This window comes from Netta rufina, assembly GCF_964035555.1.
Source record: "Netta rufina genome assembly, chromosome: 2".
Taxonomy (NCBI): domain Eukaryota; kingdom Metazoa; phylum Chordata; class Aves; order Anseriformes; family Anatidae; genus Netta; species Netta rufina.
The window spans coordinates 67,495,106-67,522,845 of record NC_140124.1 but is presented as its reverse complement, the minus strand read 5'-3'; the positions used below and the strand labels follow the sequence as shown (position 1 = coordinate 67,522,845).

General features: G+C 42.3%; 1 protein-coding gene across 1 annotated transcript; it reads left to right on the top strand.

Annotated features, from left to right (window-relative positions):
• Positions 1-112: 112 nt before the first annotated feature.
• Positions 113-26,374, top strand: SYCP2L (synaptonemal complex protein 2 like; the record flags this gene model as incomplete). The annotated part of the gene is made up of 29 exons (XM_084281632.1): positions 113-136; positions 687-824; positions 918-1,041; positions 2,170-2,270; positions 3,436-3,460; positions 4,631-4,716; positions 4,848-4,936; positions 5,197-5,231; positions 5,972-6,114; positions 6,572-6,624; positions 6,951-6,996; positions 7,820-7,912; positions 8,005-8,065; positions 9,061-9,209; positions 12,043-12,130; positions 12,251-12,335; positions 12,966-13,011; positions 14,013-14,077; positions 15,336-15,384; positions 16,219-16,274; positions 17,293-17,444; positions 17,612-17,661; positions 20,083-20,146; positions 21,897-22,028; positions 22,662-22,783; positions 24,084-24,178; positions 25,185-25,284; positions 25,365-25,423; positions 26,359-26,374. The coding sequence occupies 29 exons, from the start codon at positions 113-115 to the stop codon at positions 26,372-26,374; spliced, it is 2,346 nt and encodes a 781-aa protein (XP_084137758.1).
• Between the last annotated feature and the right edge of the window lie 1,366 nt (positions 26,375-27,740).

The following is a 27,740-nucleotide window of genomic DNA, read 5'->3' as shown; positions in this document are numbered from 1 at the left end:
GTAGAACATCCTCAAATTTTGAGCAGAAAAAGTGATTTTCTTATATTACATTTTCTCTTTCCTTTTAAAGGAAGAAGAAAGCCAAAAATGGAGTAAAGAAATGGATGACAATATGGCAGCTAGAGCAGAAGACTATGTAAATACCTTTTAAATACATCCCTACCTCTGTTTTACAAATTCCAGAGAACATCCAAGTTGGAAGGGACCCAAATATATATGCCTATAATATATATATTTATTTATTTAAAGGTGCGTTCTTAAATGCATGTAGCAGGACCTAGGATTTCTAGTCGTTTAATGTAACTTTGCAAGTGAAGCCAAGACCACTGCCTTTTTCTTAGCAAACATGTAAAAATTACTGTGGGAGCAGTGGGATGGGATAAGAGCAGCTTACTGCTGCCTGTGCCAAAGGAGTTGCTCGCTCCCTTCCTCGGAATCCTTTAAAATAACTCAGTAGCGAAGCTCCTGCAATCCTCTGTCTCTTCTGGAGATTGAGATAACTGTTTCACCTTGAGGTGTAAGAGTGAAATGGAAGTAGGGAAACAGTCAAGTAAGTACAGATGAAGCTATTAACCCCCCAAGCTTTTAGAGTAGCATGGTGAGTGTTTTCTTGTAATCAGCACCGTGATGATTCAAACGCATGCCTATTTTAGCCTCTGTGGTGTTTGCTTCCCCTCCCTCTGCAGCTCGAATCGCTTCTCACTGATGCTTTCAAGGGGAAGGGATTTCAGAAAATAAGTGATCTGCTTCAAGAGAGAGGAATGGAGCCTCTCCAGAAATACAGCGAGTCTCTCTTTGTCCAGCTGGACAAAGCACTGCGAAAGGTGAGTACCCTAACTGATCTTAAATGCCCTGGTGCCTGCCTTTGTCACCCATGGCATCAGGCCAGCCAAGTGTGGCACTATGTCTTTCTTCAGGAGCTGGACAAGAACGAATTCCACAATGTCTCCCTGCTGCTGAAGTGTGTGCAGCTCTACTTGAAAAGTGATCTTCAGCAGGGGATGAGTTTGCTCATCGAGCAAGGACTGGTGGGCAAGATGAGTATAATGCCTATATAAATTACTAATGTGACTTAGGGTTGCTTGCATCAGGGAAAGACCCTGAAGGAAGTGAGTACTAGAGTATGGCATGTAAAAGTAAATTTTATTCTTTTTAAATATATTTCTTGAGCTGAGCAGGTGTGGGAGGGTGAGTTGCTTTCTTTGCACTGCTTTCAGTACAGAAGCTAACATCATTGCTGCACCTATGTTTTTAAGCTGATGAGGGAGGCAGAGGATGAGGAGTTTAGATGAGTGTTTTTTGTCAAACAACATAAATACAGTATAAATTCATTTTAAGTAGCAAAATGTTTGTAGTAGTAGAATTGATGAGCAATTTCAGCTTTTAAAGTCATAAAAGCTAACATACACTTTAAGTAGGTCCCCTTTCAGATATAGTGCAACAGGTGCATTTAATCTGCAATTGTATTTTGTCTTCTGATCAGCACAATACTGATTTCAGCTGGCATTAGTTGTAGTAATGCACTTGTGTCTAAGCTGAATAATGCCTGCATCTGATGTGGTTTGGAGAGAAGAGTTTGCACTTGCTCTCTTGTGTGTCAAGGAGTCCTCAGCCCAATGTGTTGTAATGATGCTTTACAGGGATATGGGTGATCAAAATTCCTTTCTGGAAACATTATTAATGAAGTCTTGCCCATCTAAGCTCTGCACCCCAGGTACAGATATGTAGGTAGCCATAGGTGTGTGATGCTATGTAGTATGTTGAATAGTGTGCATTCATATAGTAACACTGCAAAAGTTTGGGAAATGTTTTAAGCATTATTTCACTTTGGAAACTTCAGGAGGAGGTCAGTTCATGGTAGCTACAATGTGTCATGACAAGGAGGTCCTGGGCACCAAGGATGGGTGCCTTGAGACCAGAAAGGGGGAAAAAAAAATGGGACTGGGGAGGGAAGGGGGGAGGATGAATGCTGCAAGGGCGGCAGCTGGCATGGCCTGCTAGCAAAATTCAAACTCCTTCGTGCCACGTGGCTTTTAACACAGTATGGGGCCTGTGAAGTGCAGAGATTGAAAACACTCCCATGTGTGTGAGGCTTGCTGCAGATGCATCTTATTTAAGTCTTATTACCTCTTGTGAGATTTTAACTTTTTTTTTTTTTCTTTTACTTGGTATCTTGGTTTGAAAGAACAAGAGGGTTTGTGATCATCATTGATCCAGATGAAAATCATTTTTTGATGGCACTTCTTGAAGACTTCTTTGACTCTGCATTGGTATGTACATGAATGGGGTGGGGGGGTAGAAGGACTGCTGTTGTTATATAAGCTAGCCATCATTCACAAATAATTTTCTATTCAAAAAATAATTATATGGGCCTTGCATTCTAGGATTCAGCTAACTGCTTCTTTTTGCAGGAAAAGTGGGAAGAAATTCAGATGCATTTCTCAAAACTTGAATTGAAGCCCTTCTTTGAAAGCATGAGTTACTGGCACTGAGCTGTACCTCAGGTGCAAATGCTTTTACAAGATGGCCCTGGCTATTTGTGCCTGCAGTCTTTGAAATGACTGACTTAATTTTAAAGGCTAATCAGAGCTACTTGCTGTTATCACTTACCTATTTATTGTCAATATTTTTAACTAGAAAGTTATCAGAGGCCTAGGAATGTGAATGCTGTGATTGGAAGAATGCTTTTAGCACCTTTCCACAAGCTGTTCCCCTGTTTTTGTTGCCTATAGTGCTATAAAGTTTTCTGGGGGTGAGTGCAATTACATGTCCAACTGGATGTGTGTGCTCTTACTGGAACTGTGTGTACTTTGAGTGTTAGAATGCTTATGACACATTAACAGTTCATGACTGCAGTCTACTTTTTAGGACACTCTATAAAAGATTTTGAGCAAGATCAGGTTTTCTTGCTCCTCTAACTGCATTGAAATTATCAGAAAGACTCCATAAATTATTTATTTGTCAGAGTTTGATTCTTTTGTCCTACTAACAACTTCTGTAAGCTTTCACTGTGGATGATGAGGTGATTGTTGTATTGTTCTCAAGGGACTTGACTGCTCTCCAAATCTCTCCTGTTACAACACTTTTACAGTAGCATGTGAACACAAACTGTTTGCACAGGCCCATGTATGCACCAAAAGCAGCAGGCAGGTGCCTGGGTGTGGGCTTTGCAGGAAGTCTGAGGGTGCTGCTGAAATACCTGTGGGAAGCGGGTGCCTCTCCTTTGTGCTGCCTGTGTAGTGCCAGCATGTATGTTGCACGATGACAGTGTGTGACACCTGTCTCAGGTGGCGCTGCTTTTCTGGATGTGGGTGCTGTAATGTTTTAGGTTATTTTAGCCCCTGAATGCTGTGGCAGTAGGGCCATAAACACCTAAGCACTTTGTTGCTGTTCTTGGGTCGTTGTATGTTAACAAAGACATCCTTTTTCCATTAGGTGATATGCAAGTGCAGTAATGAAGGTCAGTATTATTATTTTGTTTTTCTGTTCCTAAGCCTCCTGAATTTCAGTCTTGGGAGTACACTTCTTAATTCTGCCTGAACTCTATCCCCTCTCTTCTCTCCTCCCTGCAATACTTTTTTTAAAGCCTCCTGATAAGTTTCCCCTCCAGTTCATTTTCCTTAACATTTGCATTATAGAACAAAACACCTTACTATTTATCTTTATTTTTCATATGCTTAAAAAAAAAAAAGCTAGCTGTGGTATCTTGTTCAAATATACTTGTTAGCATCAAGTATTACAATTGGTCAGAATGAGCAGAGCTACTGAAAGGATGTCAGCCTGGTCAAGCAGCTCCTGCATGTCTCCTTGTAGTGCCTTCAGGTGCCATTTCTTTTCTGAAGGTGCACACCTCCACAGGCCAGCATGATAGCTGGACACCCTGAAGTCCACGCAAGAGCAGAGGACTTCAGCCCATTGCTTCCCTAGAGGTGTGCACCATGGGGTCTGCAGGCATGTGCTGAAGCAAGCTGCTGCTGCCATTGTTCAGGGTGCTGCTGCCTTGTAGCTGAGAAATAGGCTAACTGCTGCTACAGTCCTGTGTGCTCTTTGCTGCTGAGATGATAGTCCCTTTGTTAGAGGGGACACCTCTCCTGCCTTCATTTTGGAGCCAAGATGTTATGGCCACAGCTGCTTTTCCCTTATGCTAAGGGAGCAGGTACTGCCAGAGAGCAAGATCTGTGTGCCCAGGGACCTGGCTTCACAAGTCAGATGAGAAAGAAGCTGTGCACTGTGCACCAGGTAGCTTGAGCTTATTCATCCTTGTCCCATGTTTGAGTGGAAGTAGAACGGGCACTGGAGTGTTCTGGCTAACACAATTGCAGTTTGCACTGTTGGCTTCTTTAAAAATCTGAGTATTGCTTGTTTTATTTGTTGTGGTTAGTAAGTAGCTTCTCCCTTCTATATCTATTTAAATAGCTACCCAGGTCTGCAGTTAAAATACCTGGAGTTATTTTTGCAGAGAAGTCACCAGGACCCTTCTGTGACTAGGTGATTGCAAGTCTTGTTTACAGCTGAGTGCACAGCTGGGATGTTTTTACTCCTTCAACACTACGAAGTCTAGTTGTTTCACTTATCTTTTATCCAGAGATCTGCTCATTGCTAGTAGTAACCTTGCAAGCTCATTTCATAGGGAAGAAACAACTGGTGAATTTATTTCTGCCTGAGCTAGGACATCTTGTGACAGAAGGAAGCATTTGCTGCGCTCTGCGGCTGGAGGTAAGGCTCATGCTCAGGGAAGAAAATGTAGATGTGCCCACACACAAGGGTGTGTGAGTAAATAAGGTGAAGTATATTAAGTTGGCTTCTTTCCTCCCTGTTCTGCCATCCTCCTTTTCTTGGGGGGAAAGGCTTTGAGGACTCTCAACTCTATACTAGACAGTGTCCCGCGTGAGGAGAGGAAGAAGTTCCCCTTGTCTGAAGAGATTTGCTCCCTTACGTAAGTGTTTTCTCCAGCAATCCCTGTCTCAGGGAAAGAAGTGCTTATTTGCTGGGGGCAACTGGCTTCCCAGCTCTGGGGCTGTAGTACTTGCTCAGTTGAGCAGCGTTTGCTGTTTGTTTGGGCACAGAGTTACAGGGCTCTCCCTTGTACTTTACATGTGATTGTTAGCATCAGTTGATAGTGTATTAAGAAGTGTTACGTTAGGCTTACATTAGGGTTTTATTTCCACTTTAACATATTGAATTATGTCGTTTCAGGAATGACCTGGCAAAAACGATACTGGAGGTTGGTGGTAAGAACTACTGAGTGGATATTCTTATGAAGCTAGGGTTTGTTTGGCTTTACTTCATCTGCTTATTTAATACAGATGAATTAATTCAATTTACTTCCTTATAGGTAGTTGATTCTTGGGGGGTGAACAATCGGATGGTACTTTCAGAAAATCTTTATCAAAAGTCGTTCAATGCAACGTGTATTAGATCTTTCTAGTTCGTAATTCTTATTAACTAATAAAAAAGCTAAACTTATGTACCTAAGAAGGTAATTTGTTTGTATTACAAAGTATGTTTGCATTTAGTCTTAAAATAACACTGAGCTGTAATGTGGGCAAACTGCATCTAGCAAGGTTTTACTACATCTTGAGTGTGATCTTCCTAGCCATTCCTAGCCTAGTGTGATTTTTTTTTTTTTCCTAGCCATAATGTTTTTCTGGGGAGTTAGTGTGGAGCATGCAATGTCACTTAATTGTAGTGCTTTAGCGAGGAGGCTTCCCTCTCATCCCCTCCCTGATGCCCAAGGGCCTCTCCTGACAGGGCTGTGTGCAGTGCCCTGCACACCCTGAGCACAGGCAGCAGGTGATGCCGACAGCTGGCATTTGGCTGCTGTCCTTTGCTGCCTGGGAGTGCTGTTCCCTGGCACCCTTTGGGTTCACCCTGAGGAACAAGGCTGCAAAATATACTAGTGTTAAGAGCAGTGATGCTAACCCTGTTTTGCCAGGGGGGTATTTATCCTGTGCTTATGTTTGCCATGTAGATTATGACCTTCAGGTTGCACTTTCAGAAGCACTTTGTAGGCTAATGACAAAAAAATGGAGAGATGACCTTGTTCACCACTGGTTTGAAGATAACTATCTTGCTGAAGCTTTCAAAGAGATCAAGGATAGAGAATTTGAGACGGTGAGGGTCCTTATTTTGAAAACAATGTGTTTGGCAAGTCTGTACAGGGGCTGGTTTTGTTCTAGTTCATTCAGGATGTCCTTGCAATAAGTTCTTACAGAACTGATTTTTGTAGATAGACTAAGTTATTTATTTGTGAATGTGCTTCTTTTTAACCTGGCAGATATAAAATCATGTATCATTAGAAAAACCCTTATTTCTGAGTTGTTCTTTACAAATATGTTCGCTTGTATGGTTTATGTTTGAAGGCTTGCTGGTTATAAGTTGAGTTCAACCATTTGTAGCAACTTGGGTGTTTATTCTTGGCCTTTGGTGTCTCACTGAGTTTAAAAAAAAAAACAAAAACAAACAAACAACTTATAACTGGAGTAAAGGTTATACATCTCCAATAATGTAATGCTTTGTAAAGAAGACATAGCTGGACTATTTTTTTAATAAGATATTATTTGTCTTGAAGGACTGCAGGAAATTTCTTAACCAGCTAAATGAAAGACTTGGGGATGACAGAAGGTAATCTGTGAACTGAGAAACTAAACTGATGTTCCTTCAATTCATTTAAAATCGGGGGGGGGGGGGAAAAGTAGGATTGTACACTAACTTGTGTTCTGTAAAAAATGTACATCACATCCATGGTTAATGAAGTTACTAAGAAAAAGATTTTATTCTAATAGTGGTCTTTTTGAAAGTTAAATCTACTGAAGACAATGTGTTTTTTCTAACTTCTTGGAAGTTACAAGTCATTTTGAACAATGAGTCATGAAGATTGGCAGCCAATCTTTAGCTTTCAGAAAGTCAGATTCTGATTGATGTTCATATGAAGTCTGCTTTTCTTCCAGAGTCTATTCGTTTCCTTGCATATCTGCTTTTGCTGACATGAACCAGGTAAAAGATCTTAATACTAGATCGCATTATCTACAGTGCTGCCACAGTTAAAATAGGTAGTTGGTGCAGTATATGTTGTCTTTCCACCCCCCTTCTGTTTTTCATTAAATAACTTAATTTTCCAGAACTTAGTGTAACTTTCCATTCTAGTTCAAACATTTGCTTGTTTGTCACCCAGCTCCTAATCTACTGCTGCTGACTCTGCTTGTGTGTCAGCCAAATGGCAGAGCCAGCACTTCTCTTCATGGTGATGACTGAAGAGAGACCTTCTGAAAAGAAGCAGGAGAACAGGAGGACTCTGATTCCTCTGGCAGAGCTGCTCCTAGACTGCCAGAAAACAAGATCAGAATGATGCCCATGTATAGAAGAGGTCATAGTCATGGTTATAAATTGTGCAGATTGCTTTCCAGGTCTTTAAGTAAATGTTCCTGACATTTGTTCAAGCGTTGACAAGTGTTCTTGACAGTTGTACCAAATCAAAACCAAGTCAATGAAGAGGTTTGTTTGAAGCTGGTCCCACTGCGTCAGCTTATCTCAAGTGCTCAGATATACAGAAAGCTTCAGTGTTCCCTGGTGCAAACATGCAGGCATTTGCCTGAGGTATTTCCTTTCATTTAGCTGATGTACAGCCTCATTTTGACTTGGTGGGCATGGCTGGGTTAACTAGCTATTGTGAACTGGCCAGCGCCTTACATGTTGATCACGACTTTAATTTCTGGAAGGTGTGTATATGTGGAGCAACTTTCTCCAGTTTCATTGCAGTAAATAAAACTGAGAATAATGTATTAGAAGAAACAGCAACACAGCTCTCATGCTTTCCCAGGTGAAAAAGCCATCGGATGAGAAGCTGGAGGAGTTCTGGATTGACTTCAACACTGGCAGCCAGAGTGTGACTTTTTACATAGACAGTACTGAGGTAATAGTAAAGCCCAGGTGGCCTTGGGTTAGCCTAATATACCAGGTGGATGCTCCTTCAGCCTTGCTGATGTGGCGGTTTTGGTTTTAAAGGGTGCTCTCTGGGACTCCGTGAGGCTGTTGAAAGATGCAGTCAGCAGTTACAGTCTGAAGGGTAAGATTTTTGCAACCGGCATTAGCCCTTGCTTGGCTGTGGGCTCACAAGACATAGGGAGCCAATGTAAAATCTCAGCATCACCAAAGAGTTCCCATGCCTTCCCTTCTCCATGCCATGTACTCTGTCACCTTGCACCAGCTCTGCTCGTTGGACCATCTGTGGGCCCATTTAGCACAATAACCTGACCTTGCCTGCCCCCTCTGGCCCACCCCAAAAAAGAGTTGGAGCATCTCAGTCAGGTCTGGCAGCAACTACAGTGGAAGAGGAAGGCAGGAGAGGGACTTATGCCCCTGGGAGCAGAGGAGGGAAGTGGAAGGAGAAGGGGAGGAGGGAAGAGCCCCTTGGCTAGGCTGGCTCAGCCTGTGAGATTAGTGTAAGGGAAGATCTATGCTAGCTGCTTCAGGCCCTACAGAAGCTCATTTTCTGGATGGTGCCTGGGAAATGGCTATGCTGCCATTAAGAGCTGGACTGAAACAGTGATTGAATGTACCCAGGGCTGGGGAAACCATAAGAGCTACTCCAAGTGTCACCAGGATGCTGTGCATGTAAATGACTCTTCATTGTGTGTCCTGTAACGGCAGTAGGTAGAAATGTGAAGAGGAAAGGTATTTATGCCTTGTGGAAAGGACAAAGGATCTGCTTGGCACAGACAGCAGCAAAGCTGTACTGGTGGCTCTGTAACCTGCCAAGGTGGTGGGGTAGGAGGTTGCAGTCCTAAGGCCTCTTCTCCCAGTCAGACATGTTGGGGGGGGGGGGGGGTGCTTAGGGTGGTGGTAGAGGTATGAGAGTACTGTATGCATAATCATCTAGATCCAATGAGAAAGAAATGTGTCAATGGTGTAACTGGAAATGCATGGGGAAGGTGTGAAAGAAACTGCCTCAAAACTGAAGAACAAAAACACTTATTCAAATGTTTTTGGAGTAACAGAGTGAATGCATTGCTCTAAAACAGATGTAGTTGTTCTCTTTTTTTTTTTTTTTTTTTTACACAGAGGGTGGTGGAGAAAAGATTGTTACAATTCACATGAAGATTCCTGCTACTCTTAACAAGACAGAAGCAACAAAAATCAAAATATGTTTCAGTGCTGAGTATGAAATTTTAAATATACTTAAAAAAGTCCTTGGAGAAGAAAAAATGATGGTAAGCTCTTAGTATGGTTTGCCTTTTTTCTGCCCTATTTTTTTTTATTGATATACACTTGGCAAAAACATTGTGCTTCTGTTTTTCCCCTGTCTGTTCATTATATATTTTTCTTCCTCTTGAGGGTTTGTGACCCTCCATGTGGACACTTATTGTTGGCCTGAAAGAGGTGTACTGGGTCTGGCTGGGATGTTAACTTTCCCTGCAGCAGACCACACAGTGCTGTGCTCTGCACTTGTAGCTAGAACAGTAGTGGTGTATCACGCCAGCGTTGTCTGCTGCTGAGCCATGCTGGCACAGCATCAGGACTCTCTTTAACCCTCCTAGAGGGTGGACAAAAAAGTGAGAAAAGTAACATCACTAGGGCAGTTGATCTAAACCAACCAAAGGGATATTCCATACCATATGGTGTCACACTCAACAATAAAAAGGTGGAAAAATGAAGAAGAGGGGAGGGGTGGGCTCTCGCTGTGAAAACATTGGTCCTCCTCCTGAACACTGGCTATGTGCGTTGAGGCCCTGCTTCAAGCATTGCTCATCTGTGGAAAGTAGAGAGTAATTTCTTTCCTCTGCACTTCCACATAGCCTTTATTTGTTTTGTTTTGATTTTTTCCCTCCCACCCTCCCTTTTCCCCTTTTTTTTCCTTTAGTTAAATTGTTTAGTTAATAATAATCTTTCCTTAATAATAACTTTTTAAATTAAATTATCCTTATCTCAACCTGTGAGTTGTTCTTTACTTTACTTCTTACCCCCCTCATCTAAGGAGGGGGAGTGAGAGAGCGGTTGTGGGGTTTAGCTGCCTAGCATGATAAAACCACCACAAGAGGTGTTAGACACTTCGGGGGAGGGGGGGGGGGGAAAGGTTTCAAAGGACTCATTTGTGGTTTAGAAGCTGGAAGTGTTAAACTGTTTTGTTAATTAATTCAGTCAATGTGATGTGATGACTTTTTGTGGAATTCTTGAAGTATATAATAAAGCTTATTGTATTTAATTGCCTAGCTTGAAATGTAAACACTCTTGCATTAACTCAAACTATTTCATTGCACAGGTTAAGTTAATTGTGGTATTAGAACCTGGAGAAAAGAAAAGGAATACTACAAGAGAAGTCTTAAACTGCCTGTGTACATACTACTTCTTAGAGTAAAAGCAGAGTACTTCCAAAAAGCAAAAGTCCTCAAGTTTTTTGTAATGGGAGAACATGGGAGTGATTTTTCTTGTTAATTTAAATATACATACATGCAATAAACATTTTTAATCCTTGTGATTCAGCCACAGACCACAAAATTAGCAGGAAAAAAGCTACATGAGAGTAAATAGTCATACAGTGGCTGTCATTCCTCCTTGTAGAAGAGGAGAAGCTTCCAGATGGTTAATTCAGCTAGCATGCAATGACTTCTTGGTGGTTGTCTTATTAAGTAGCCAGCTTCCTTAGATAAAGGAGTCTGCTTCTTTAAGGTCATTTGACAAAAGATTCATTCACCCTCACAGACAGATGTGGCTGAAGAGGACACTATCCATACCAGGAAAAAAGCTGGTCAGACTGAAGCAGGTGACTTTTTATTTTTAGTTTATGGGATTTAAGTTGCTCAATTTTAAAGCGAGTACCTTCTCTCACAGTCCACAGCTTCCAATTAGACATATTGGAGGGGGAAAAAAAAGAAAGCAGCCTTCACAGTAACTTCTTTAGTAGTCCTTCCTCTCTGGTTACAGCCCAAAATGAACTCTAATGGAAGTCCTCCAGATCTGGGAGGCATATCAGAGGGGTGAAGGTCTTTCATCAATGTACATTGTGAGGACACAGAGGTATATGGTGGGCAGTGCTACTTGGAGCAATCTAGGAATGCAAAGGGTAGCACGTGGTTTATCTGCAGTCAAGTTTGCAGCACTTGGTGGAGGTTCAGCACAGGGAAATGGATGGTGGGAGATTTGGTCTGGTGCTTCGGTCAGACAAAAAGTGTTGTGCCATGTCTTGCAGAGCTAAGAGTCGAGGTAGCAATAGGATGATAAACTTATTCATCTTCATGTGCTCTGTGGGGTAGGCTCAAGAGGATCTTTAGCATTTTGGTTCCACAGGGGGTGATTTGGAGGTGTTTGGTTTTGTTTTACTAAACATGATCTTGAGAGGTTTGTGCCTAATAATTTGGTACTGTTATGCCTTTATGCATGTGTGTAAAAGTGAGGGGTATATGTATGCACATACATCTGTGTTTAAAGTACTAGGAAGATAATCTCATTCTGATTGTTGTTCTGCAGTGACACCTCAATCTAGTGATCCACAGAAGAGGGAAGATCTTTCATTCTCTGAAAACGCAGGCTCCCCCTCAGAAGACTTATTTTCTCAACACAACCAGCCGTTAGTAGACAGTGTAGCAGTAAGTGTTTGGTGTATGATGAAACAGTCCTTGTGCCCCCCTTTATCACCTCTTCAATTCTGCTTTTTCATAGGTGTGGTTAAAATGTTCTTTCAAAGAAAACCTGCTGGTACCTGATATGTTTTCAAACTTCCTCTTTTTCACATCAGTGGGAAGTCAGCCTAAACACTTGCCTGCAGAGCTGCAGTGTTGGTAAAAACTGTTTTAAAAAGGGGGGAAAAAAGTTTTTCTGCCTTGTAAGGAGATGGTGGGATGCTCTTAGTGAGTTGCTCATAGTATTACTGAACTATAACCAAAAATACTTTTGTGGTTAACAAGGATCATGTCACCCAGCTGCTGCCACAGGCTAGCACTGAAAATCTTTTCCTAAAAAAAGTTGCCAACCACCAAGCCACACACGTGAACAAACAAGGGACCACCTGTTTTTCTTATTCTGTGCATGCTCTCTTCATGGTTTCAGGTCTCTAAACAGAAAATAGTTAACTCTGGTATCACCATGGTTTCAGTGGGCCAGCAGACTGACATGGACAATGCTCACCAAGGCTCAGGTCAGACATGGCTCCCTTCAGTTCCTTAAGTCTGACCCAGTAAAATATCACCCGGGTGACCTGGTAAGACTCTGCTTTTGTGGGCCTCCCAGCAAAAGCAGGTAAATTGTTTACTTTTAGCTCCTGAGGGTGAAGCTGTAGTTTCCTTGCCTCCTTCAGCAAAAAAATCCAAAACTCTATCTCCAAGGACACAAGTTAAGACCAGGTAAGCGCCTTGCAGACCAGAAGTTGCAAGGTGTTTATTTTTTCTTTCTTATCTGTCTAGGACTCTTCTTTGGTGTGTTTTCCTTCCTCTGGGGCTTTAACGCATGAGATTTTTGAGATCTATGTCAGTTACTAAATGAAAAAAATCAAATCTTAGCCACCTTGGCTATCAAGGTGGCTTGCCAATAGTTACAACACTTCAGAATGGTTACTGGTTAAAGGGTAGCATTTAGGTCCTGGCTTGGATGCATCTTAGTTTCATCATTAATCTAATCCAAATGCAGCATGCATACATCTGTATTACAGTTCTTCTGCTGTATATTCAGCTCATCAGATACATAGCAATTCATAATAAAGACCATGATCTTTGTGAAAGATCATGTGAATTTGAGGCCACCTTGGCATTAGTGATACCTTTTCTCAGAGCCATGAAGGACAGCATTTCTTATAGTTAAGTAGGCAGACTCTGTAGAGCTACTGGTTAGCTTTCTTCGCTTTTAAAGCACTGCTTTGAGGCTGGTAGATTTACGGATGCCAGTTCTTTTTCTTAGTACTTCATAAACTGATGATCTGGGCTTTAAATGGGTGGTCCCCCAGCACCATGTTTCCTCACATGTCCTTTTCTCCCCAGTGAGAAGGCCCTAGAAGAACCACCCATGGAGGAGTCAACACCGAAGGTATGTTTGCCTTGGGGAACACTTCAGTGAAGACGTGGGGTAAGGGAGGAAATGCTCTAGTGGCACAGCTAAAGCCACCTAGGGTTGGCTGAGCCAGTCCTGAGCCCATGTAATGTCACACTAGATGTAATGTGCCTTTTAGCACCAGGAGTGAGCTGAGAAGGCAATGCCTGTCAACCTTACTATAGTGTGGCCCAAGCAAGCAATTTGGGCTCAGCTGAGCTTACTTAGTATATACCATGGCAGTGGTGTGCTGTGTGCAGGCCCAGGAGCAGGGTGTATAGGCAGCTAGCCTGGTCCTCCATGGGAGAAATTCACGTGTTGCAAGCCTTACACATGGTCTACAAGAGCAAAGATTTGCTTCCTGAAGGGAAGATGCGTCTGGAAGTTTACAAAGATGCTTTGTATTTGAGCTCTAATGATGATCCCAGGACAGATCTGTCTCTATATTCTTGGTATGGGAGCTTGCAAGCTAGAGAAAAACAGGTAAATAAGAGCTATCTGTGGCTGCATGTCTTTAGGCAACTTGAGCACTTGAGAACTTCTGCTGAGGTATTAAATAATAATAAAACAAATCCATGCCATACAGGAAAGAAATGAAATTCCCAAAAGACTAATTTTGATTTGAAGTTGGTACTGAGCTTATGTGAGAAATCAGATTTTAGATTTGTCCTGGGGTTTACGTTTCTATAAAATACACACATTTGTACTTCACTACTCAAAGGTTTTTGTAATGCTTTCTGCATAAGAATTCAGAGCTTTTAAACTATTTCTTTATCCTCAACTCACTGTCTCCCTGGCCTCAGCTCCAGGGCTCCCACACTTTCACGTGTGAACTAACTACAGGAAATGGTTTATATCTGGACTGTTACAATAGGCTTGCAGTGGTGCAAATGTTGATGTTTCCTGACATTCCTTATCCCTGCTTCTAGCAGGCTGTAGGATTAGTAGGTGGCTGCATATTGTGGTTCGAGATCCTGCAACTCTTTTTTCCTTTTTAGAAGGACAATACCAGGGAAAGGAGAAATGGAAAAAAAGGCTTGGCCAAACAGATGATTGAAGACAGGTATGGCACAGAAGTGCATGTGGGGTTTGGTGTCCCAGGTGATTTTAGACCCCTTCTAGCAGTAATGGGGTGGGGCAGAGGGAGCACTGATGGGGTGGGCTTTCTGAACAAAGGAGGCACCAAAACAAGCAGGAGATGACAAAAGGACCTTACTTGTCCCACTGGGAACCTGTGTGTTCCTGAAGTGAACAGAGTTCCTGAAGCTGACTCCAGTCTGCCAAAAGTGCCCTTCCCTCTATGACACAATGCCGAGTTGGCATTTCCATTTTTCTTTACCTAGCCATAATCCTCTTACCCTCTGGTGGGTTGTGTTATGAGTGGCAACCTTGTTCACAAGTACCCAAACCTTCCTGATATTGCCCTAGGTCTTTGGTATCACATGCTCTGGAGTTTTAGGATGGGCTCTTTCTCCCTGCTGTGGGTTTGGCTGTCCAAGTGTTTGGCTCCAGTGTTTTCTTGTATCCTTGTTTAGCCTAGGGATTCTTAGCCTGAAGACATGCATAAATGAATTTTTTGATTGATTGTAGGTAAGAATGAAAAATCTGATGCAGGAGTAACATAATAGAAGGTAGGGATAGAGAAGTCTTGGTTTGGTCATTCTGCTCCCTGTAGTGCCTCATCTGGAAATGAACATTGCTTCTTTCTGCTAGAAAGCTTTACCAAGAAGGGCGCAGTTCCCTATTCTTATGTTCATGAGAAAAGAAGGGTGTACTGTATGCTGAGAACTAATTATAGGATTTCTTAAATAGCTGCCATTTAGAGAAAGAAAAATGTACTTCAGATAATTAAGGGTATGAGAACAAAATTTAGATGCATGCAGAGAAGTGATTAGGAAACAAATGTTAAGTTACAACCTTCAAAAGGGAATTACGCTTTTTTCCTCTTAAATATTTCTGAAATTCTTTCATGTCATTCATGACTGTCCTACTATGTGCTAGTATTAGTAACTTCTGGGAACAAGATATTGATTACATAAACATGTACAGACTTGTTTTTATAAATGTTTCTTTTAAAATTAAAAACTTACAATTGAAAGAAATAGTGTGAGAATTAATTAAAACAATAATAGAGACTAGGTAGGAAAGGAACAAGCTACTTTTAAAAGCTGAGGAAATAGTATTTTTAGGCATATGAACTATTTAATTGTTTGCTATTAATAGAGCCCAAAATTAAATGTTATTTCCCCCTCCCTCAGTGCAGTTGGGTGACTGTTCGTGGTTGTGTATCGCTGCCATGCATATGTTGCTTTGTCTTCCAGGAAGGACTCCTATGGCTTTGAAAGCTCAGACTCTGCAAGCCATGAAAAGGTAATGCTATAGGGAAGAAGTTGTTAGGGGCTGAGCTTTGCTCAGCAGCTACCAGGGAGCAGTGACTTTGGGTTCAGGCATGCAGCAAGGGTGGACATGCTGTTAGAGGCAACTGGGAATCTGAGGTTCTTGCACTTCTTTGTGGTGTCATACATAATATATGTATTTAGGTGGGGAGAATGCTTCAGTACCTTCATGAGTTCTGGGGTGGAAACTGTGATGTTACAACTGTTTGCGATAGGAATTTGAGCTGGTGCTTGAATGAGGCTGGGGGATATCTTTGTGATCAAAGGCTGGCCTCTGTTCTTGTTTTGAGGCATGCTTTGCACATTGGGAATCCCAGCTTAAACTTAGTCCTTGTGAAGCTTTGGTTGGACATTCTGCTTGGTTTATATCTGCAGGCTTTTAGAAAATCCAGCAAAAATGAGTCACTCTGCCTGCTTTGCATCTGACCAGAGCAGGTCTTCCCAGGAAGCAAAAAAAAAAAAAAAACAAAAACCAAACTTGCTCCTAATAGTTTCCATCGAGGTGGCTCTCCCATACACAAGCCCTTTGGCTCTCAGCCTCTTCACATGTGCTGTTGCAGCTTCCTGTTAATTCAGGGATGCTGAACGAGACACACCAAATGTCTGATAAAACTGGACACCGTCTGCTTCTCACTACTGCCACTGGGTGTCAGCATGAAACAGTGCTTTGTGGTATACTGCCCAGTGTCCCAACAACACCCTCCAAAATCTGCCTGGGTAGATACAGTTTAATTTCAGATTATTTCACATGGTAACTGAACTTCAAGACACGTGACTTTTACTTTTTTCATCCCCCCTCTCTTTCTAGGTTGCTGAAGCCAAAGGAAAACTTCTTGGCCAGAAAACTTCTTCACAGAATTTGAGGTACAGGATCATACATGCACAATCCATAAATTTCTTGCTCAGTGGAAAAGTTTGCTACCTCAGTTAAAGCAGTTTGTTAGGATCAGGAAAGCTGTGTGATGGTCCCAATGAAATAGTTCCTTGCCTGGCTGTCACAGCTTCTATGGATGTCACTGGTACTAACATTTAAACAGGATCTGAGAATATCAGAGTTACTAGAGGGAAGAATGACTTCTGCCTAATTTAACAATATTATGAATTGAGCTCTTAAGCAGTCCCCTTCCCTAGTCATGCACCTAAACAACTGGTTTACCTCCTGAAAAATATTTAAGCACTCTGCTTTTTATTGGCCAATTCTAGTTACAGCAAGCAGCCAGGGGTTAGATGCCTTGAAGCACATAGCCTAATTTTGTTGAAAGGTGCTAAAGTTCTGGTATTCCAAAATTGTTAGCTTCAGAAGCCAGCCAAAGAAGGGAAACTTCTTTGTCAATAATAATGCCAAAGTCTAATTATTAATATATTTAACTTATGATTTTTGTAATTTAATTTGATAAACTAACTAATAGTGCTGAGCATGAATAATCTGGCCATCCTGCTGGCCTGTTCAGTAGCACTGTTTGGTTGTGCCCTTCTGCACCCCTGTGTTACACTGTCACAGCACCTAATTGTCTGACTTGTGTCTGTGTGGGTTACTTGGCAGGAGTGATGAAATGGGGATGTGAGCAAGCTTGAGAGAAGGCCAGTTGGTCATCCATGCTTTCTAATTTGGGGGTTTTCCTCTGCCAAGAGCTGTGCTCCCCTCTAGACACAGGAGGGGAAGGGGGGTGATGAAGCATGACGATGCTCTAAACGGTACTGGAAAAGGGCAAGTGTTTGCTTCTCAGTGTTTTTATGCAGCTTAAAATGCATTGGGTATTTTACTGTGGGGAGCAAGAAATGGGACAATTTGCTGGTGGAGAGGAAGGGGAATGGCTATGGAGCTTCCTGGGTGGGCAGAGGGAGCTGGCTGAGCAGGACTGACTCCTGGTAGTGTCTTTAGTTACAGGAAGCATCTTTTTTCTGGAAGCAACCATGAAAAAACAAGTAACAGTCAGAGTGAAAAGAGCTGGATCCTTGACTCTCAGAAACAGCCATTGCCAAAATCTCTTGACTATACCCGAAAAAGGCGTAGGGTGAGGAGAAAATTAAAAGGTAAGCTTGGTCTGTGTCATGCACAGTGAATGCATAAAACTGCAGGCGAGGAAGTGGCTAGTGATGGCTTGTGAAGGAGGAATCCTCCCCTTTTGGGTGCCCTTCTGGGAACAAGTTCTGGCTCCCTGTTATGTTGTTGGTACCCAGGTAAACCTTTCTCCTTGCAGTGCTTCCAGTGTCTTCCGCAAGTAGTGGCAGTGACTACCAGACCCAGGAGGTGAGGAGCTGTCATGCTCATGTGTCTCATATTTAAAAACAGTATGTATGCAAAACACACAAACAGTGGGAATCAAATAAGCTGGTGCCATCTTCTCAAGTGTTCTAATGGACCAATTTGCTGCCTAAATGTTGCTGGTATTGTGTTGGTCACCAGAGACTGGGGAAACAAGGAGGTTGTAGGAAAACATGGGAAACTTCATAAAAACAGCTGTGCATGATCCCTAAGCAAATTAGGCTCTACTGGCTAAATGCAAAACTTCGGCATGCAGCTGACTTCAAGATACAGATCTCCTTCAGAGTTGGAGAGAGGTGTCATTATGTGTTATATCTAACTTAAAGTTTCCACTCCTAGTGTAGAAACAAACAAAACTCCATGACAAAAAAAAATCAAACCACACCAAAATAAATTTAAATTACTTGTATTGTTTAAAGGAAATATATGTTAAGACTTGTCTTTCTGCTCCCAGCTAAAAGAAAGCCGAAGAGATCAAAAGGAAATGCTAAAGAAAAAAAGCATGTCCACCTCCAAAGGAGATGACTTACCTACAGTGGATCTTGCTGGTATTTCTTTTTCTAGTGTTGTTCAACATATTATGAAAGTAGGGCACAAGGGCTGTGTTACCTGGCACCTAAATTGTGTGGTTTCTGGAGGAAGAATGCACTGCATTTGTTCTACTTTACCCTGTCCAGGCTAATCTGTTACCTCTACTTAAATGTCCAGGTTTTGTTTCCCAGAAGCAAACAAAAAATGTTCTGCTCAAGCATTATCTTCTAAGGTCTGAAATAAATAATCTGTAGATACTAATATATAGTGTGCCTATGAACTGGTATTTTTTTCATTTATGTCATAAAGCAACTACTGAGTGCAGATACAGACCATGGCTTATATGTCAGCTCTGCACAAACTTGGTTGGAAGATCTCTCCTCTCTGTTCTGCAGTGCTGATGGTCACTTTTCCTATGGTAGGTCTGAGGCTTCATTGGGAGTAAAGACACGTACAGTGTTTACACTACTATTCATTTCTGTGGACAGTCTGGAGCTACAAAAACCCTTTAGGTGGTGTTACTCAGTGCAGTGTGTCTCTGCACCTGATGGTACATCAGCCACTGGGTTGAATTTAGACTGCTCCATAAAGTGGTTATGGAAAACTAGTGATGCCCGAAACTTTTTCTACTGAAAAGTTAAGCAGCCTATCTTCATGCTGCAATGTGGGGGTTTTGATTCTGTGGGGTTTTGCTTTTTTTTATTTGTTTTAATTTTTGCTTTGGACTTCCTGGATATCATACTACTGACATTACACTATCCCACTTTCCCTGCCTCAGTTTCTTCCTCCTGCCAGCTGTCCTGGTTTTGGCTAGGATAGAATTGATTTTTCCACTAGTAGCTGGTATGGTGCTGTGTTTAGGATTTATGATGAGAGTAACATCGGTAACAGTTCTAGTTGCTGCAGAGCAGTGCTTACACGAAGCCAAGGACTTTTCAGCTTCTTGCCCTATCCTGCTAGTGGGCAGGCTGGGGATGCAGAAGGAGCTGGGAGGGGACAGAGCCAGGACAGCTGACCCAAACAGGCCAAAGGGGTGTTCCATACCCAATGGCATTATGCTGAACAATATATAGGGGTGGCTAGCCAGGGTTGGCGGACCATCTGCTCAGGGACAGAGGGGGCATCGGGGCAGGTGGTGAGCAATTGCATTGTGCATCACTTTTTTGGACACAGTAGTAGTAGTAGTAGTTATTTTACCATTATTATTTTCATTTTTTTCCTGTCCTATTAAGCTGTCTTTATCTCAACCCACAGGCTTTCATTTCTTTTTAATTCTCTTCCCCCACCCTAGAGGGGGAAGGGTGAGCGAACTGCCATGTGGTGCTGAGCTGCCAGCCTGGTTAAACCATAACACCAGTGCTCTTGCTGGACCGGGCAACAGCATTAGGTGTTGCGCTGTAGACCTGAACAACCCAGCAGCAACATGAGGTGAAGGAAGGGAATGTGATGGCAGCCAGAAACAAGGCGAACTTTGGACCGAGTTTGAGATGTTGCTCCCTGTGCATGTGTGGATAGGCAGAGGAGAAGGATGGCTGTATTTTTTTTTCTATATTTGTTGTTAAATTCAGGTGTCTAGACAACACAGGACTCAACCTCTCCTGCCTCTGTTGCTTGGCTGCACTCTTTCACAGGTGATGTGCTCTCAGAGGAGCCTGAAGTGGCACCACTGTCCCTGGATACATCTGCTGAGGGCCTCTCTGATGTGGAGGAGAAGGCAACACAGGTGCTGTATGCAGTGCTTGAGCTCTTCCTGATCTGCTCTTGGCCTACTTCTGGCCTGTAGGCAGTGTATCGGTTCATTTTGCTTCTTTGCTTTGCAAACCCGACTGCTTGCCTGCAGCACTGGGCACCTTCTGATTATCTTCTTCTTCTTAGAAGTTTCAAAATGCATCTGACAATAATATAAAAGAAGAAGAAAACTTTAAGCGGAAGGACTCAGGTACGTTAGTCTCAGTAACATAGAAGAACTGGTTAAAAAGTAGAAGGGGTGCTGATGGTTCTTTTCTTTCAAAGATGTGAAGGCACTGAGGTTTTATGTATCTGAGGGATGCTTTGTGCACAAGAAACACCTTCCATTTCTGTTGTCCATATTGTGATATGGACTATGGTGGGATGTTTTGTGTAAATTCCTGAACTGATTGCTAACTCTTAAATCCTGCCTTTGCTCACAGGAGACCTACTAGCACAGCTGGTAAGAGCATGGGGATTTACAAACTAGTTGCCTGAGAGTAAATATGTGAAATAAGTGGAAGAATAAATCCCAAATTTACTTTTAATGACTTGGAGATGCAGTACAACCTCAATTTGAAGAATAATGATAAAAAAAAATAAAATAAAAATCCCAGGAGGTTATAGACTTTCTTTACAATAGTGGTATATGTCTGTATTCTTAGGTATGAAGCTCTTGGTAAATGGTGATTTGTACTGATGCTTATGACAGCTGTAAGGTTTTTAGGTAATGTTGGTATTTACTAATTCTTTTATTGAGACTGAACTTGCACAGCCTTGCTCAAAACTGCAGCAGAGTGTCTTTGTGTTTGGAACTACTGAACTTCATGGAAGTTAAGCAACAACAGACTTGTCATTCTATTTCTTATGAGGCTGATGTAGCTCTGAGAGACTGTAGACTTCACAGTTAACATTGGGACAACAAACTGAGTCACTGAAACCTCCATTTTGGAAAAAGGCATTCTTTCTCATAGGCTGGCTTCCCCAGTATGTGCACAACTTGTCCAGCACTTGCAGAATATACCCTCACCCCATCAATACCTCTGCTTAATTTGGGGGAAAATAAGTGCTGGCGATTTTTTTTTAACCACCATTTACTGCAGTCTTATAGTTGGAGAAAAATGGATGCTATGCAAAGGCAAGAAGTAGGGATATGTTCAGAAATGTCAGGTGTGATCTGTGATTGCACATGAACACTTACTCCATGTACTAACTTTATCTGCTGCTGCAGCAGCATGCTCCTCATTGCCTCACTGACCCCTTGTCCTGGGCTTGACCACTTTCCTGTTTTCTGCCCAGTGGAGAATCCAGAGAGGTGATTGTTTAACCATAGACACATAAATGAGCTCAGAGAAATGGACAGTCAGACTAAGGAGGGATATTCTGTTGTTTTATGTTTTACTTAAAATACATGCTGCCACATCCAGCTCTGTGTTAACAAGGTTGTTCCTGGGCTACAAGCAATCATGTGGTAAGGCTTTGAAGATCTGGAATTCAGTTATAATGGGTGCAATTAGTTTATCTCTCTCCATACTTATGTTTTTCTTTTAAAGCAACAGCTAAAACTAGGTTAAAAACAAATGAGTATAAACAGATTGTGGGCTTGGGCTGGAAGAGAGAAGGGGTAGAAGATGGGTAAGAGTTTTTTTTTTTTTTTTTTTTCTTTCTGGCTAGAGTAGTGGGACAAGTGGGAAATTAAATCATCTTTGAGATGGACATGTTAGTTTTCCGGTTGCCTGCATGGCACTAGATGGTCTGGCTGACTGCTTTTGCAAGGGGAAAAGACTTGCTGGTGAAGTCTTGTGTTCTGTCATGTGTAAGTCTGATGCTAGACCCTAAAACAAAATTGCTTGTTCAGCATTGGTAATTCTAGTGGTGGTTTTTGCTTATGTACCTGGTAGATACTGCTACATGTCTTCTGCAAAAGAACAGGTCTGTACTGAAACCTCTTCTCTCTTTAGATGTATTAAGTGGCACTGTTGGGAAGAAGCCCAAGCTTTACAGTCAGGAAACAAAACACTTGTTCTCTGATGCTCCCTGTATACCAAAGAAACTTTTTGATTCAGATGAGAAGAAAGAAGAGATCCAAATAGGTAAAGCAAGGTTGTTTTCTAAGGTGAAGTGTTTAAGTGTTTCCAGCTGTTCTTTTTTGATGGTAGAAATCAGTCGTGCGGAAGCTTGCAGAGAGGTATACGGAGGGAGGGTATCCTCTCCAAAAGGCAAAATGTAGCAGAAGGCACATCTTGTGATGCACTTTCTGGATGCCACACATTTAGAGGAGTGAATACTGAAATTTGGTGTTCCTAACCACCATGCACTCAGGAAGCTGCCTGGTAGTGGTAGTGCTTTCTAGTATTTTTGACTATTGTTTGACCAGAGCTATTTAAAAACATAGAAAGCACAGAGATAATGGACAAACTAACTTCGATTATTGGATAACTGACCTCTATTGGCATCATCATCTTGCATAGTTACTTATAAGTGTGCTGCTCTCTGTAGTAGGTTAGTATCACACCTCTTATTCAACACTGCTTGCTAACAAGTCTTTCCCACTTTCCAACTGTGTTTTAAGCTGTTTTCCTTCCTGTTTGTGAGCTCCAGAGGAGCAATCCTCAAGTCTCCACTCTAATGAATATTAATTTTTATATCTCCCTGTGGTAGCGTGTGTGTGTGTTTTCCACTAAGACCCCCAGCAAAGTACTTACCAAGCATACACTTTCTTGTAGGTCAGGAAATGGAAGATGAGGATGATGTATTTTATTCTGAGATAAATCATGAAGATACTGTTGCTTCAGGGATGATTACTGCATTTGAAAGCTTCATCAGCCAACGAAAGAAACTGTTCTGGGTAATGTGTGCTCTCTTAACATGTACAACATGGGTGAAATTTTCTCATAGTAAACACAACTGCCTTTCAACTATTGGTGCAAATATTCAATCTATATTTCATGCCCAAGAGTTTTGGCTGCAGTAGCTGTTAGCCTGGAGCTATTCTAAGTGTTTTGCACAGCCCCTGTGCTCTCAGAAGCCCTAGATGAAGGGCAAGGAGTGACTCGTAAGGGAGGTTTTAATTAGGTTCTTCCTTTTTTCTAATTTTTGTGTTGGAATGTAATACTTGTTTAGGTGTTTAAAATAATTTCATCAGAAAGAATGGATTTTTTTTGAAGACCAACCCAGCAGAGTGGCAGCACACTTAAATTGTAGCCATTGGTATTTGTTCTCAAGGGGCAAATATCAGGCATAGGAAAACTTAATTTTGGATCACAGAGTTCATTAGCTCAGAATAACCTACAGAGGTTTTTCATAATGGAAAACAGAAAGCAATGCAGGATGCACTGATTGAGTACAACATGTGGATCCATAAGGACATGCTGGTTCCCTCCAGTGCAGTGGTTTGGTGGTGGTGGTTTCACAGTCAGTTGTATTGGTGATTCTTCTTGGTTTGCTCCACAGTCTAGACGTACCTGACATGCAGTGTGTGTAACTAATCGTTACTGTTGATTGAGCTGTAACATGTCAGCATTAAACCAAGCTTAACATGAGAGGACAATATCTGGCCCATCATGAATCTTGTGTATTTTAAAAGCCTTAAACAAACCAGATGTGTCAGAGCAGCCTTATAGTGGGTTGACACTCCGTAACAGTGATTTTTTTTTTTGAGTTGGCATTAGGTTCTAACACCTAATTTCTGGCACTAGCTGCTGAGTTGAGGCTGAATGTGGCTGCGCTTAAAAGTCGGTTATGATGAAAATACACATGGTTTGTATTCATGCTGATCTGAAGTGGTGCTAACAAAGACCTGGCTTTGTGCAGCTGCTAAGTGTGTCAGAGTTTAGTGAACTTCACTTTTTTGCTGGCTGGATAGCAGGATCCTGACCTGAAATCACATGGGTTACACAGATCTGTTGGCGTGAGTAGTGTGGCTGAACAAATCCAGTTCATGCTCACACCATTTTGCCTGTGTTGCTATCTCCCTTTAGTTTAAAGTGCTGCTTGCTATCTCCCTCTAGTTTAAATCTGGCTTAGGATGGTTTCAGCTGAGCACGCCCCATGGGGCAGCGTGTGCTCCAGGGAAGTGCTTTGCAAACTGGATTTTTAGGTTTGGGGTTGGGCTGTTGCCCATCCCTGATGGTGCATCCTGTGGTTAGTCCAGGTACAAAAGGATGGAGATGCGTGCCCAGAATGCGCTGAGGACTTCTGAGGAGACCATGTCTGTCCTGCTGAACCAGATACACGAGCGCAGGTGAGCTGTCTGCTGCTGGCTGAAAACAGCTTTGGCCCCACGTGAATTCTGATTGGTATGAAATTGAAATGCCTCTTTGTAGCAGAGCCTGATCTTCACAGCTTTTAAGGCAGAAAAGGTTGTGTGCCTCTAACTGGTCTGTAAGTGGAGTTTCAGATGTATAGTTCTGGTGGTTTGTCCTGCTTCTCAGGGCAGAGAGGATGGATTAGTCAATACAAAGAAAGCTTGACTTAGGAGTGGCTGATGTAGACAGCCAGAGAGTACTGTTTGCTGTCATCATTGTTTGCAAATCTGTTAAAAATCCTCTTGTTACACTTAATAGCTTTTGTTGCTGTGTTTTTAAGAGAGTGAACAAACAAGCCAGGCTAACTTTGTTAGTGAACTGGGTGAGAATAAAAGTAAGGGGTTATTTATTCCAGCTTTGTTATAGACCCATTTCAGTAGATTGTCTCTGTGCATGAAACAAATGTCAGCCAGTGGACTTCATGTGTATTCACCTGATGGGGCTTTCAACAGGTCCTTTTGCTTTCTGGCTTGTCAGATTTCTCAGATTGGAGATGTATTCAAAATCAGGTGCAACCATTATGGATTTGTCATTGGCAAAATACAGGCATAACTTGACATATGCAAATCTATCTGGCCTCTGTACATGTTGTTTGCAGGATTTAGATGAAGTAGGGTACAAAATAGTCTTTATTAAATAATAGTCTTTATATAATCATAGTCTTTATTTAATAATTGCGTGAGGAAACTTATTGTATGCTCTGTACTGAGCCTCAGAGCATACAGCCTCTGTGCTGCTACCTGAGGAAGGTTGTTTGGCCAACCTACACCTTTGATTTGGCGTGGTAAAGCTATTTGTGTGCCCTGAGAACAAGACTTCCCTGTCAAGCCCAGCAAGGACACATGCCTCTGCCTAAAGGCAGGTCTGATGTCCAAAGCAGAGAGTGGGGATTTCAGTCACCTTGTGCTGCTGATCCCTGAAAACTTGTCTCTGATTTGTCAGACTGAATAAGCTGGACACCTTCCAGAAGACTGTTGTTGAGGAGCTTGCCAGCCTTGAGAAGGAAACCCAAATCTTGTCAAACATGGAGAAGGATGCTATGGTGTGTATGACTCCTCTTGTGCTAGCCTGCAGGGGTGCCCCTTCCAAAGTAATTTGGGGTTTCTTTGGGGCTCTTCTTAGGACTTCTGGAACACCCAGTTACTCAAAATGAATTCTCTCTTCAACCAGCGGAATCAAAGGTACGCATCTGCTGTCAGTTGTGCCTGCTCACAAGTCCTGTGATGGCTTCAAGTTAAAGAAGTAGCTACTTAAAAGGAGTAGCCTGAAGCTGGTATGGCACCTCTGCTCTGTTTGCTGATGGAGCCTTTGCAGTCTTGTGAGGTCTGTGAACTGGGACTAGGGCTCAGTAGGGGACTCCCTGCATGGGAAGCTGTGTAGGGTGGGCTCATACCTCAAGAGACTTGTACCAGGGTCTGGAAAGGGATGAACCCTCAGGTCATGTCTGTGTATAATAGGGGTCAGAGGAGGTGATCCTTTTCTGTATTTAAAAAAGAAAATAAAATGCTGTTGGCACAAGTGCTCAGCAAGAAGCTGCAAAAGGGGAATCCCAAGGTTCACTCTTATTGGTAAATATCACTAAGTTTCATCACAGATCAACTATACAAGCTTACTTTTTCTTCCAGAATTCAGTCTGCTGACTCAGCCCTGGGTGAGGAAACCTGGAGCTTTGCCAGTACGATCCAGGATCCAGAACACCACAGTAGGTGCTGTGCCCAAACCACTCTAGGCGCGTGATTGTGACAGGAACCATCATGTAGTAATACTTCTCCTGGGTTCTTATCTGAGGGATTCCATTATCTGTGGGTTGGCTTTAGTGTAATCAGTGGCCTGTGTAGCTCTTTAAGGATAAGTTCCTATTACAAGCCCTAAGCTGCTCAGGGTGCAGGCATTTCCTTACTACAACTGCTCCTGGTGAAGGGTCCCTCACAGAGCAGCAGGGCTGAGAAAGGAGCAGTCACATCATGGGAGATGCTCATCCTGCAGTGCCTTGTTCCAGGCTAGGTATTTGGGAGTTAAAAGCTGAAGTTAAACATTCTCTTCACCTCTCTGCATTTTATTGTCTAATGCAACATAAAAGCTTATTCAAACTTCATTGCCTATTTTTTCTTTACAGTATGAACGCCCAATGAAGAAGGCGGCAGAAAACATGTTCATTGTTCCTTCTGACTAGCAACCTCTGGATTCACAAGAGCTCTTCATGTTTGAGCATCTTATGCCACACAGAAAACCACACAGAAAAGATGGTCATGTGAAGGATATGTTAATCTACTTTAAGTGGAAAGAAAAATGGCGGGGGGGAGGGAATGGCAAACAACATTGTTTTCACACACACACAAAAAATCTCAGTATTAATGTAGACTGCTTGAAGGTTCCGGCTTTGACTCCTGTGTCAGTAACATCAAGATTTTCTGAAAAATGCAAGACAGATCCACTAAATACCAAAGAAATAGAAAAAGAACTAAATAATATCATGGTTTATCCAACAGCCTGATATGTATTGGCTATCTCTGAGTATTCTGTTAATACCCTTATCAAATGTAAAAGTACTTTGATTCTAAGTAAAACATTCTTTGCATAAGAGAACCAACTTCTCATTCCTGAATCGATGCGCTATGCATGCCTGTTAAAAGGCACTTTCTAGAGTCCTGTGTAACCTTTGTGGAGTGTTTGAAGGGTAGCCTTTCTCACCTGCACGCAGCACTGTGGGAACTACTGGCTTGAAACCAGAGCCACTTGATTCTTGTTTGCAGAGATGAAAGCCCAGAGGGATCACTAGATGTTGGCCGGATGCCTGATGGCACACTGGGGACTGTGGAGGGTAAGAAACCTGGAGCATTGCAGAGAAAAAAACATGTGAAGCTGAAGAATTTTTTTTTAAAACCAGGGACTATTGGCTTCTAGGAGAGTGCAAAGTACAGAGTACAATGTTAGGATAGATAAGTAGCATCAAAAGTCTCGACAACAAGCAGGAGCTAAGCTGTGCTATTTAACATCATCCTCTATTTCAACTGAATTTGATAAATTACGGTTGCTTTTAATGCTGTGGCAAACTTCACATGTGCTTGTGCATCATAATGAATGTGTGGGAATGCGGCATGTTTCCAAGCTCTGTCTCCCTACTTATCTTGTAGAACAGACTTCAGATTACTGGGTGGGTCAGAGTTGAAGGAATCGTCCCTGCACACAGCATACCTTCACAGCAGAAGCCCAGCTTTGTCAGGGTTCGTTTCACTGCTAAATACCTTCTGGGGAGCTGAACCTGTTGTCTTCCGAAGATTGTGCAGGATAGTGCCTGAGTGGAGAACACTGAGCATCCGTAGCTGCTGTCACGGCATCGTTTGCTGGAGATTGTGCTCGTGCCTTTAGCTTAAGTATTCCTGGCTGGGATTGGTGTGAGTCAGGATCTGAATTGTGCAAGTTCACTGAATCTCCACTTGTAACCTGCGTCCTTGTGGCATGTGTCATCTCCTTTAGGACAGATTTTGCCTTGGCTGG